Source organism: Chlorocebus sabaeus, chromosome 16 (assembly GCF_047675955.1).
Source record: "Chlorocebus sabaeus isolate Y175 chromosome 16, mChlSab1.0.hap1, whole genome shotgun sequence".
In the NCBI taxonomy this organism is placed as follows: Eukaryota; Metazoa; Chordata; class Mammalia; order Primates; family Cercopithecidae; genus Chlorocebus; species Chlorocebus sabaeus.
Genome location: NC_132919.1, coordinates 28,253,365 through 28,267,773, shown reverse-complemented (window position 1 = coordinate 28,267,773; position 14,409 = coordinate 28,253,365). Strand labels below are relative to the sequence as shown.

General features: G+C 39.4%; 1 protein-coding gene across 1 annotated transcript in view; it reads right to left on the bottom strand.

Annotated features, from left to right (window-relative positions):
• EFCAB5 (EF-hand calcium binding domain 5) overlaps positions 1-14,409 on the bottom strand; it is a 169,448-nt gene that overhangs the window by 77,225 nt on the left and 77,814 nt on the right. The window contains exon 7 of the mRNA XM_008010917.3: positions 8,837-8,992. Coding sequence (XP_008009108.3) covers positions 8,837-8,992 — 156 coding nt within the window. The remainder of the gene's footprint in view (positions 1-8,836; positions 8,993-14,409) is intronic.

The window sequence follows — 14,409 nt, the reverse complement described above, 5'->3', positions numbered from 1 at the left end:
GGGCCTCTGGCCTACCATACACACAAGTGTAACAGTCACTTTTGTTTAAAGTGCAAACGGAATATTTAATCCATTCTAACAAAGCATTTACATCTTTATACCCTGTTTCAGTAGCACTGGTTTGCCTTAGGTCTTCTATTTCTACTACTGAGACTTTGCTTTTGTCATTTGGCATGAGGCAAGGTGTAGTTTGATTTCATAGGTTTGAGAAAAGGGCAGTTGTAGGAGGTGGAGGAGGGAGAACAAAGAGCATCTTAAAGAAGCCTATAGGATCCTTTCCAGTGACTTCTGATCCTAAACCATAGAAACGCTCTAAAATGGGGTTAGAGTTGCTAGTGGTAGGAACAGTAACGGATATAAGCACTGGGTTACACTGGTGGGATTGACAATTGGCGGGGGGCGGGTGGGGCAATCCCTTTAGTAAGGTAGTGGTATGGCTTTAAGTCGGCACATCCCTCCTCGGAGGTCCAGCCTTGATCCAGATGACATTCACTCACTGAGCATATAATTTTCAACTTGGGGTATCTTGGTACCTCCACCACAAGCAAGATGCAGGGGTGGCAGTGGCCTCCCTGGAGGGGCAGAGGTATTTTTCTGAAGTAGAGAGTTGTCTCTGGCTTTGCAAACCTCCACAAGGTATAACAAGGCAAGCATCAAATGTTATAACCTGTGGTGAATCTGATTTGGTTACACTGTTGACACAATGAGGGATAGTTAGAGGGAAGGAAAGCAAAGAAAAAGATGGATAGACTAAGCTTTTCTTAGCTTTAATTTGGTAGGGCTTGATCCAGGAACAATGGCCCATGATTCTGATGATAATGGCGCTTGCTTGACTCGGGTGTGATGTGTGCATCCCCTTTCCACTGTACGAACAGTAGTCTCGGTGGTTAGCAGCACAAGGTAGGGTCCTTCCCAGGCTGGCTTGAGTTTCCCTTCTTTCCACCCTTTGATGAGGATGTGGTTCTCAGGCTGGTGCTGGTTTACCAGAAATTCTAAGGGTGGTAGCTGTGCTAAAAGACAGCTCCTGCGGCTTCTCCTTCCTTGGTCTGTGCACAGACTCGTCACCACAGTATGTGAGGATCCTTTACCCCAGGTTGCTGGCTGGTTTCTTTCCGTGTTGCTGAGAGTCTGGGTTTATTCGTCACACCAGGTGGGTCTCGGTCCCTTACCCCTGAGGCCACCGCAAGAGGTGGCGGGGTGCCTCCTCATGAGAAAGGACCAGAGACCAACACCAGATGAGAATGTATCCCCATACGGGCCACCAAAATTGTTAGAAATACCAAAATTGTTAGAAATAGATAATCGGTGCCATGAAGAAAAGTCAGCATGGAGACAAAAGATCTCTCAGCAAGGCAATCTTTCCTTTCTGCAGAAAGGGTGCTCAATCACAGATGAAACAGTGGTGAGAGCACCTAGAATGGTGAATTATTTATAAAAGATTTTCAATTTGCTTTGCCCAGATCCATCAAAGGAATCACTATCTATGGAAGCTATAGCCTTATGAAATGTATTTCTTAAGTAACAAGACTTAAATGTCAAAATGACTGACTCCTTGATCCATGGGCTGCAGAATGGATACTGTGTTACTAGGAGTGAAAACAACATTCATCTCCTTGTACATCTCCATCAGAGCTCTTGGGTAACCAGGTGCATCTCAATGAACAGTAATATTTTGAAAGGAATCTTTTTTTCTGAGCAGTCGGTCTTCACAGTGTGTTAAAATATTCAGTAAACTATGCCACAGACATATCTACTGTCATCTAGGCTTTGCTGTTTCCTTTATAGAGCACAGGCAGAGTAGATTTGGCATAATTCTTAAGGGCTAGGATTTTTTGAAATGGTCAATGAACGCTGGTTTCAACTGAAAGTCACCGGTTGCACTAGCCTCTAAGAAGAGAATCTGCCAGTCATTTGAAGCTTTGAAGCCAGACATTGACTTCTGTCAGAAATAAGGCTGTTTGCTTTCTTATCACTTGTGTCTTCGTGGGAGTAGTGCTTTTAACTTCCTTCAAAAACTTTTCCTTGCATTCACAACTTGGCTAACTGGAGCAAGGGGCCTAGCTTTCAGCCACCTCTTGGCTTTCAACATGCCTTCCTTACTAAGATGAATCACTTCTAGCTTTTGATTTAAAGTGAGAGATATGTGACTCTTCCTTTCACTTGAATACAATTAATAACCCTTTTTAGGGTTATTAATTGGCCTAATTTTAATATTGTTGTATCTCAGGAAATAGGGAGGCTTTAAAGCATTCCCTTATATAGTATTTCATTAACCTCTCTTTCTCTTTTTCTTCGTTTATAAACAATGCATCAAGAATTTTCTCTGTATGCGTATTTTTAATTTACTAATGCTTTTATTTCTATGGAATACAAATTTCAGGAATGGCTTGCCTGTGAATCATGTATGTATTTTTTATTTAAGTAGATATATCCAGAATGCTTTGCAAAGATACAACTATTAAATTTTCACCAGGAATGTTTGAGAAATGTTTTCCTTCTATTCGTATCAGCGATAGGTATTATCATTAAAAACTATTTTTGGTCATCTATTGAGTATATAGTGATTCCATGAATTGTGTGTTCATATCTTTTGCCCATATTTTGGGGGGTGGGGGTGCTTATATAGAGTCCTGCCATCAGGTAAAGGAGAGTCTAGCTCAGTGCCAGCCACAGTACTTGTTGACTGTGACTGTGGTGTATGTACTTCATCTCATTGAGTCATCTGGAAGTTTTATTTTGGTATTTGCTATTTATGTTCATAGTTCTTCTTGTCCTAACCCAGGTGTCTTCTTGAGGGTACTCCCAGAACTTTCACAGTCATCATCTCTGCACACCCACTGTCCTTTACACACAGGTATTTAGGAATAGTCATCATCTTTCCTCTGGCCACAGGAGTGAAAGGGAGTATCTTCAGGCCCATCTACCTACACCCCACCTTCTATAGCTGCTACTCTTTCTCTTTAGTGCCATGTTGAATTTAGCACTTCTCTATGAAGCTTGTAGTCTCTGAGCTACACCTAGAAAATGAAGTATAAGTGCCCACTGTTCTTAAATTTCCTGTCAACCTACCTGGAATTTCCAGGGGTGTCAATAATGTTGCCCTCAATCTCCAACCATGATTGGAGCTCAGGAATGGAAGATCAGGTGCTAATCCTGACTTAGGGAACCAGACAACCTCTAAACTCTAGTCACATGCACTCCAACCTCCTTCTCTCATCAGCTGGTCACAATTTCCCATTGATAGAATAACTGCTTTGATGCCACATTTTGCATTCTTCTTTACTTTATGATTCTCCATTGTTTCTTAAGAACCCAGCATTTTCCATTTAAAGTCTAGGCTTTTAGAACTTTAGAACTTTTGTCTCAGCTGCTGGTTAAAAATATACATTCAAGGCTGGATGTGGTGGCTCACACCTGTAATGCCAGGGCTTTGGGAGGCCAAGGTGGGAAGATCTCTTGAGCCAGAAGATCAAGAACAGCCTGGGCAACATAGACGCTGTTTCTACAAAAATTTAAAAATTAGCCAGGCATGGTGGTACATGCCTGTAGTCCTAGCTATTTGGGAGGCTGAGGTGGGAGATTACTTGAACCCAGGAGGTAGAGGCTGTAGTGAGCTATGATCATGCTGCTGCATTCTAGCCTGGGTAATAGAGTGAGGCTCTGTCTCCCACAGGCCCCCTCTCTCTCTCTCTCTCTGTATTAGAGAATAGATATTGATATCTATTAGAGAATGGATCTCTATCAGAGAGAGAGAGAGAGAGAGTTTTTGGTCATCTATTTTTGGTCATATATAGTATATATATATATAGAGAGAGACTCATATATATATTAATATATATATTAAATATATATTAATATATAGTTATTTATGCGTGTGTGTGTATATAAGACATATACATAGTCATTATGTTATGCATTTTGGGGCTTTGTTCCCAGATATATATTCCATTCAGAAACTCATATAACTTCTTTTTTTGAGACTCTATCTTTCCTCTGAGGGGGTTAAAATATGCCATTCTGGCATATTGACTAAGTTAAAGACACTTGAAAAGCAACAGATATGAGAAGATCACCTGACCTTTGTGCTGTTTCTTCAAAGCAGAAGATGAAATTCCCATGTGAAAGTAACTCTCCCTATACTATAAGGAAAGGCACAATTGTTATCTTCAAGGATGAGAAGTTGAGACCAACAGAATACTGTACAGACGTTTTTAGAATAACTCTTATCTTTTAAGACTCCCCACATAATTTAGTCACATTTTCACAGTTTGCTGTTCTTTGTCCAATCCAATACATAAGTAACTGACTCTAAGTGCTTCTTTGGGCCTTCATTTCCTTAAGAGGACTCCTGTGCCATATAAAACTTGTAACTAAATTTGTACGGTTTTCTCCTATTATTCTATCATGTCCGTTTAATGCTCAGACCCAGCAGGGATCCTACGAGGATGCAGGTGTAGTTTTTCCGCCCCTGCATATAACTACTGCTTGAATGATGGGAAGAAAAGCAAAGAATGAAAGCAAACCTCAGTTAATTGCTCTAAATATTATCCCACTACGTTTGTTACACACACGAATTGGTGTTAAATTGGCCAATAGAGAATAGTTATCCTTCAGGCATTTTACCAGGGAGTAAAACTTTGACACTTGTCACCCAATATTTATTACAAACTCTGTTAAAAGAAGCAATATTCAATAAGGGTTGACTGAAAGACACATAGACATTTCAGATTTTATAAAATATATTCCTGGCTTCATTCAAATTAGCAGGAATTTGAGAACCTAGATTGCAATATATTGGTTCTTTTAAGAATTGCTTTTTCTGAATTGCAGTCCAGTGTGGCATCGTTTGCCTACATTTGAAATAACTATAAGAAATTGCCCTTAAAAAGTCATTGTTTAATTTATTGCAATCCCATCATAAAAGATTTTCACTTCAGTACATAAGGGCCCCTTTAATAAAGAGAAGCTCCTAACTGTAATTTGAACCCCAGGATTCATTGATTTTTTGAAGGGTTTTTGTGTCTCTATCTCCTTCAGTTCTGCTCTGATCTTAGTTATTTCTTGCCTTCTGCTAACTTTTTTTTTGAAAAGATCAACAAAATTGATAGACTGCTAGCAAGACTAATAAAGAATAAAAGAGAGAAGAATCAAGTAGACGCAATAAAAAATGATATCACCACCGATCCCACAGAAATACAACCTACCATCAGAGAACACTATAAACACCTCTATGCAAATAAACCAGAAAATCTAGAAGAAATGGATAAATTCCTGGACACATACACCCTCCCAAGACTAAACCAGAAAGAAGTTGAATCCCTGAATAGATCAATAACAGGCTCTGAAATTGAGGCAATAATTAATAGCCTACCAACCAAAAAAAGTCCAGGACCAGACAGATTCACAGCCGAATTCTACCAGAGGTACAAAGAGGAGCTGGTACCATTCCTTCTGAAACTATTTCAGTCAATAGAAAAAGAGGGAATCCTCCCTGACTCATTTTACGAGGCCAGCATCATCCTAATACCAAAGCCTGGCAGAGACACAACAAAAAAAGATAATTTTAGACCAATATCCCTGATGAACATCTATGCAAAAATCCTCAATAAAATACCGGCAAACCGAATCCAGCAGCACATCAAAAAGCTTATCCACCATGACCAAGTGGGCTTCATCCCTGGGATGCAAGGCTGGTTCAACATACACAAATCAATAAATGTAATCCAGCATATAAACAGAACAAAAGACAAAAACCACATGATTATCTCAATAGATGCAGAAAAGATCTTTGACAAAATTCAACAGCCCTTCATGCTAAAAATGCTCAATAAATTCGGTATTGATGGGACGTATCTCAAAATGCTAAGAGCTATTTATGACAAACACACAGCCAATATCATATTGAATGGGCAAAAACTGGAAGCATTCCCTTCGAAAACTGGCACAAGACAGGGATGCCCTCTCTCACCACTCCTATTCAACATAGTGTTGGAAGTTCTGGCCAGGGCAATCAGGCAGGGGAAAGAAATAAAGGGTATTCAATTAGGAAAAGAGGAAGTCAAATTGTCCCTGTTTGCAGATGACATGATTGTACATTTAGAAAACCCCATCATCTCAGCCCCAAATCTCCTTAAGCTGATAAGCAACTTCAGCAAAGTCCCAGGATACAAAATCAATGTGCAAAAATCACAAGCATTCTTATATACCAATAACAGACAAACAGAGAGCCAAATCATGAATGAACTCCAATTCACAATTGCTTCAAAGAGAATAAAATACCTAGGAAGCCAACTTACAAGGGATGTGAAGGACCTCTTCAAGGAGAACTACAAATAACTGCTCAACAAAATAAAAAAGTACACAAACAAATGGAAGAACATTCAATGCTCATGGATAGGAAGAATCAATATCGTGAAAATGGCCATACTGCCCAAGGTAATTTATAGATTCAATGCCATCCCCATCAAGCTACCAATGACTTTCTTCACAGAATTGGAAAAAACTACTTTAAAGTTCATATGGAACCAAAAAAGAGCCCACATTGCCAAGTCAATCCTAAGCCAAAAGAACAAAGCTGGAGGCATCATGCTACCTGACTTCAAACTATACTACAAGGCTACAGTAACCAAAACAGCATGGTACTGGTACCAAAACAAAGGTATAGACCAATGGAACAGAACAGAGCCCTCAGAAATAATACCACACATCTACAACCATCTGATCTTTGACAAACCTGACAAAAACAAGAAATGGGGAAAGGATTCCCTATTTAATAAATGGTACTGGGAAAACTGCCTAGCCATATGTAGAAAGCTGAAACTGGATCCCTTCCTTACACCTTATACAAAAATTAATTCAAAATGGATTACATACTGAAATGTTAGACCTAAAACCATAAAAATCCTAAAAGAAAACCTAGGCAATACCATTCAGGACATAGGCATGGGCAAGGACTTCATGTCTAAAACACCAAAAGCAATGGCAACAAAAGCCAAAATTGATAAATGGGATCTAATTAAACTAAAGAACTTCTGCACAGCAAACAAAACTACCATCAGAGTGAACAGGCAACCTACAGAATGGGAGAAAATTTTTGCAATCTACTCATCTAACAAACAGTTAATATCCAGAATCTACAAAGAACTCAAACAAATTTACAAGAAAAAAACAAACCCCATCAAAAAGTGGGTGAAAGATATGAACAGATACTTCTCAAAAGAAGACATTTATGCAGCCAACAGACACATGAAAAAATGCTCATCATCACTGGCCATCAGAGAAATGCAAATCAAAACCACAATGAGATACCATCTCACACAAGTTAGAATGGCGATCATTAAAAAGTCAGGAAACAACAGGTGCTGGAGAGGATGTGGAGAAATAGGAACACTTTTACACTGTTGGTGGGACTGTAAACTAGTTCAACCATTGTGGAAGACAGTGTGGCGATTCCTCAAGGATCCAGAACTAGAAATACCATTTGACACAACTATCCCATTACTGGGTATATACCCAAAGGATTATAAATCATGCTGCTATAAAGACACATGCACATGTATGTTTATTGCGGCACTACTCACAATAGCAAAGACTTGGAACCAACCCAAATGTCCATCAATGGTAGACTGGATTAAGAAAATGTGGCACATATACACTATGGAATACCATGCAGCCATAAAAAAGGATGAGTTCCTGTCCTTTGTAGGGACATGGATGAAGCTGGAAACCATCATTCTCAGCAAACTCTTGCAAGAACAGAAAACCAAACACCGCATGTTCTCACTCATAGGTGGGAATTGAACAGTGAGAACACTTGAACACAGGAAGGGAATATCACACACCAGGGCCTGTCGTGGGGTGGGGGGAAGGGGGAGGAATAGCATTAGCAGATATACCTAATGTAAATGACAAGTTAATGGGTGCAGCACACCAACATGGCATGTATACTTATATAACAAACCTGCACATGGTACACATGTACCCTAGAAATTAAAGTATAATGAATAAAAAATAAAAATAAAAATTTGAACCCCAAATTTCTGTACTTCTTAGCACTTGTTTGTAATTATCTTTTTTTTTTTTTTTTGAGATGGAGTTTCGCTCTGTTGCCCAGGCTGGAGCGCAGTGGCGTGATCTCGGCTCACTGCAAGTTCCGCCTCCTGGGTTCATGCCATTCTCCTGCCTCAGCCTCACAAGTAGCTGGGACCACAGGCACCCGCCACCATGCTTGACTAATTTTTTGTATTTTTAGTAGAGACGGGGTTTCACCGTGTTAGCCAGGATGGTCTCGATCTCCTGACCTCGTGATCCGCCCGCCTCAGGCCTCCCAAAGTGCCGGGATTACAGGCGTGAGCCACTGCGCCCGGTCAGTAATTATCTTATAAATATTGTCAATAGTGTGTTTGGTCATGTTTTCCTTTTCACATTCACTGCTAGGAATCTTAGATCCAAACTTGTAAACAACCCACGACGACTATTTAGGTCATTATTTGGGGCTTTGTTCCCAGCTTCATTTGCTATCCCCTCTCTTATTTTTTTCTTCTTTCATCCTACTTTTAGTTTACATTTTGTTGTTGCATCTTCTCTATTCTTGTGAGCTTACTTAAATCCTTTCTGGACATGGAGATACCAACAAATAAATATAAGGTTCATAAACAAATATATTTCAGTAAAGTTTGTATCATTTTGTAGAGATGGGCTTTCACCATGTTGTCTAGACGGGTCTCAAACTCCTGGGCTCAAGCAATCCACCAGCCTCAGCCTCCTAAAGTGCCGGGATTACAGGTGTGAGCCACATGTCTGGCCAAGAAGCAATTCTTTAAATGTCTTAACCCACCTTCCCATGGTCACAATGTAGGAAGAGTTCAGCGAACATCTGCCTCCGCATGTCAGCTTTTATGACCTCCCGGAATTCATCTGCAGAGTGGCAAAGGTGCTTAAGGAGTTCCTCAAACATTTCACTCTTCAAGTCTTTAATATGTGAAGAGATGTACTACAGGGAAAAAAAGAGGATAAACGATTGACTTAAAACCATGCTCTACTTGGATTTTCCCCAGGATTCAACCAATGTGCATGAAATACATTGGCTGTAAAATGTTTCCATATGATTTGCTTATCACTTAGATGAAGCATTTTCATGTTAGCTGCTCTAAAAGCTGTGATGCAGAGAGAGGTAACTAATGCAGTCCCCAGTACCACACATCAGTGGGACTAGATATTTTTGGAGCTATTTCCCTCTATATCACATCAACATTATATAGGGCAGACTTTCCTCACAGTATGAAATAGCAGTAGTTGCCTGTAAAATGCTACCTGCAAATTAAAAATTCTAAAAATTGAATGCAGTTTTTCTATGGTATATATATATGGTATACAAAAGCACATGTATTGCAAGACTGGCTGCATTTAATTACTGGCGTGTAAGGGACAAGGATCATGGGTGGCTTTTTGTTTTTTGATATTGCAATAAGATATCCTTTGTCTATGATCTTCTTTTAAAAGTATAGGGACTGAAAACATCTATACTCTTCAGCCATTTCTCTTGATCCCTGTTGAGTAGATTCCCAGAAGTGGAATTTCTAGCTTAGAGGATTAATGCACCTGAATATTTTGTAGGTTTGACATGGGGCTTGCACCCTTTTGCACTCCTATCACTAATGCATGAGTGACTATTTCTTCTCAGCCTCACCATCAGTGTGTATTGGCATCTGAGTTTTTGCCAATTTGATAGGTCAGGAACGATTACATTCTTGGTCTACACTTTACTATAAGAGGTAGAAGGTATCCTGTGATAGAGAGAAGTGATCAAGCACTGCAAGAGTTTCTGAGAGCACTCCTTTTAAAGTGTGAGCTCAGTTCACAGCCAATGATTTCCTCCCCTGCCTCATGCACAGAAGTAGCCAAAGTTATACTGCATGAGCCCACTTCCATAGCCATAAATGATTGAACCAGGGGAAACACTTAAGGCCATTCAGATTCTCTCCACTAGGAACTGGGGATTACAACTGAGTAACAGCCAGTTAATCTGAGTGGGCCTGAATTTGTGAATGTGTAGTCGAGGCAAAACTTTACATCTGCTCTCTTAGGGTCTTTGGCTGGGCCTGAGAATTAAATTGACATAAGATAGGTTAGTAGGAGAAAGGCATAAAGATTTAATATAAATTTTATGTGACATAGGAGCTGTCATAAAGAAATGAAGACCCAAAGAAATGGCAAAAACTACATGCTTTTATTAATATATTGGGTTGAACAAAGAGAGGCAATTGTGGAAAAGTAACTAAATTATGTTGGGAAGCTAAAAGGAAGATAATAATTATTTTAACAAGGTCTGTTTGTACAGAATTCTCTCAGCTAAGACTCCCGATTGAATAATGTTTCCTTTCTCCTAATACAGGGAGGACATCTTTCACATGGGAGATTTTAACTTCCTATTTTCAGGAAGAAAAAGGGAGATTAGAATGCCCTTCTTGTATCTATTTTTCAAGTGCCTTTAGCTGAAAGTAATCCTTATGCCAGAGTGGAATGTCTTGGGGTAGCATATTTTGCCACCCTTCAAATGTAAATTTAAGAGTTTTGGGGTGGCCAGATTCCTCCATGTGAACTGAGACTGCCGGGAAAGTCTGTTATGGAGAGAAACAGATGAAATGGAAAGCAGAGAGAAGCAGTCTTAACACTTTCCAAGTCCTTGTTCTAGTCTCTTCCTGAAGCCCTTGGATTGTGCACATTTCATATTCAGTTGTACAGCTCAGGTTGGTTTCTGGTTCTTATAATTAGCACGCATTTAACATGGTTTGTAAAAATCATGTTCCACTTTAGTAATTTGTTTAAAATGGAACATGTTTTTGGCATATTTCATTGACATATAATTTTTGTTTTTATTTTTTTAGAGATAGGGTCTCATTCTGTTGCCCAAGCTGGAGCGCAGTGGTACAGTGGCACAATCATGGCTCACTGCAGCCTTGACCACAAGAATCAAGCGATCCTCCTACCTCAGCCTCCTGAGTTGCTGGAACTACAGGTGCGAGCCACCACACCTGGCTAATTAAAAAAACAAAACAAATTAAAAAAAACAACTGTGTGTGTAGAGATAGCGTCTCACTATGTTGCCCAAACTGGTCTCAAACTCCTGGGCTCAGGTGATCTTCCTGCTTCAGCCTCCCAAAGTACTGAAATTACAGGCATGAGCCACTGTACCCAGGATCACTGTCATTATTCTTGATGGATCAATGCACACAGTTAAGTTCTTATCTGTTACCATGGGAAGCAGAGTAGTGGAAACGGCCAAGAACTTACTCTGAAGCCTGTCTGGGCTCAACGCCCTGTTCTCATGTCCCTTCATTTGTGAAATGGGTATCACAGTAGTAGTTACCTCACTGAGTTATGGTATGTACGATCTGGGTGTTTCACGTAGTAAGTTCTCTTCAGCCATTGTGCTTGTCTACTCTTGAGGTAGGTAAGAAATTGGCCAAGAACATCTTCTTCATTAAATAAACAGTCCTCTTAGCTGATAAACAACTTTAGAAAGAGAAAACCCAACAAGATCAGCGGTTCTCAAAGCGTGATCCCTAGATCAACAGCATCAGCATCATCTGAGAACGTGTCAGAAATGCAAATTTTTGAGCCCCCCCACCCCCCACATTTACTGAATCAGAAATTCTGGGGGTAGGGCCCAACAAGCTATAGTTTAACAAGCCTCCCAGGTAATTCTGATGCTCATTAAAGTTTGAGAACCACTGAACTCCATGATCTGGGGTATCTGGTCCTAATTAGTCCCGTATCCTAAGATCCTGTTGTTTGATCCTTAATGACTTTTAACTTGACTAGTAGGTATTTTTCTATACTATTCATAAGTTAGAATTATTGAATAATTGACATTTTCTGGCAGCATTGTAGCTCAGTCCTCTAATGCTGAAAAAAAAATTGGTATTTGGAAGAATCATCCTGTTTTAAATTAAGTTTTTGGGAATTGACTGCAAAGCCATATGAGTTTTCTGGCTGTGGGAATGCTATTGAATCAATAATTAGTTTTAAAAGGCTGAGGCATGAGGATCGCTCGAGGCCAAGAGCTTGAGGCCAGCCTGAGAAACATAGGAAGACTTCATCTCTACAAAAGATTTAAAAATTTAGCCAAGAGTGGTGGTGCATGCTTGTAGTCCCACTTAGGAGGCTGAGGTGGCAGGATCACTTGAACCCAGTAGTTCAAGGCTTCAGTGAGCTATGACCACATCATTCCAGCCTAGGCAACAGAGAGCGGGACCCTGTTTCAAAAAAAAAAAAAAAAAAAAAGAATTAGTTAGAAAACCTTTCTCTGGGCTGGGCACAGTGGCTCATGCCTGTAATCCCAGCACTTTGGGAGGCCGAGGTGGGCGGATCACCTGAAGTCAGGTGTTCAAGACCATCCTGGCCAATATGGTGAAACCCTGTCTCTACTAAAAATTAAAAATTAGCCGGGCATAATGGCGGGTGCCTGTAATCCCAGTGACTCAGGAGGCTGAGGCAGGAGAATCGCTTGAACCCTGGAGGCGGAGGTTGCAATGAGCTGAGATTGCGCCATTGCACTCCAGCCTAGGCAACAGAGCGAGCGAGACTCTGTCTCAAAACAAACAAACAAACAAAAAAATAAACATCTTTTTCTGAGAGACATTTCTGGATTTTTCATCCCTGAAAGTTCTAAAGGAAAAACAATATTCTGGAGCTGTACTCTGTGGGTTTTCTGAGTTTGCATATTCTGATTGTTCTGTAAGTATAGGCTAGCTGGCATAAAGACTAACAGTTGGCAATATCAACTACAAATCAAATTCCAAATATAAGAATTACAGAAGTTTGCCAATATCTCTTACAAAAACAGAAAAAGGTGAAAATAGATGGGAGCCTCCATGTTTTCATACCTTTCCAAGCAATGATTGCTTAATTTAAGAATAAATTACCAATATCCTTCAGTTAATATCTCTGTGAGCTGTTAAACATTCAAACTGTACTTAGTCAAGTTATCTCTATGTGCTAAGTCCCAATGTAATGAATTATGGGATTTTCCTGTCTGACTTAATGCTGAGAATGTGGTAAATATCACATTTAATAGCTATTGTAAGAGTCTATAGCTCTGGGCCAATGGGATTCATACTTATTTAATTGTAGACATACTGAAGAGTTGATGAAGTGGGTAATATAAGAGCAATAGGAAGAAAACTATGTTTGGAAACTATCTATCTTAGGTATTAACTTCCAAACAGTATTTGTAAGCGCTGGTAGTATATGAGGAGTGCAAACAAGAAGTACAGAATATTGAAGTACTCAGGTTATATTTGTTATCACTGAAGAAATGGTGTGTTCATACAGCCTGTGGGCAGAGAATTAACTTTCCAGTTTTAGTGAGGAAACTTTAGAAAAAAAAAAAAAGATTAGGGCTAATTACATACAGACAGTCCCTGATTTATGATGGTTCAATTTAACAATTTTTCCACTTTATGATGACACAAAAGTGATATGCATTCAGTAGAAACTGTACTTTGAGTACCCATACAATTCTGTTTTTCACATTCAGTATAATATTTAATAAATTACATGAGCTACTCAACACCTTATTATAAAATAAGCTTTGTGTTAGATGATTTTGTGACTGTAGGCTAATATAAGTGTTCTGAGCACATTTAAGATGGTGTAGGCTAAACTGTGATGTTCAGTAGGTTAGATAAATTAAATGCATTTTTTACTTAGATATTTTCAACATACAATGAATTTACCAGGATGTAATCCCATCATAAGTCAAAGAGCATCTGTACTTAACAAATCTGTAACATACTTTTAACTCTTCTGATTTTTCAAAAGTCTGCTTAACAAATGAACAAAGGCCACATTTATTATCTAGCAATAATAAAAATGACAGATTTAAAATGTGCCTCTGATGGTGAATGTTATGGGCTAAGTTTTACCCCCTAAAATTAATATGTTGACAGCCTAACCCTCAGTACCTCAAAATGTAACTGTATTTGGAGATAGGGTCTTTAAAGAGGTAATTAAATTAAAATGAGGTCAATAGGGTGGGCTCTAATCTGACTAGTGTTCTTAAAGAAGAGGAAATTTGGACTTAGACATGTACAGAGTGTACAGACTATGAAGACAAAGGGAAAACTCAGCCATCTATAAGCCAGTGAGAGAGGCCCTCAGAAGAAACCAACCCCGCCAACACCTTTTCTCAGCCTTCTAACTTCCACAATTGTGAGGAATTAAATTTCGGTTGTTTAAACCTCCCAATCTGTGGTACTTTGGTATAGCAGCACTAGCAAACTAATACAGCCAAAAAGGATTTGCTGATCAGGCAGGTCCTTGATCTGTTTCAACAGTTGAAGACTGCCTAGGAAGAGACACATCCAATTGGAGGGTAGTTCACCTATTTTCCCGGCTTAGAATTCT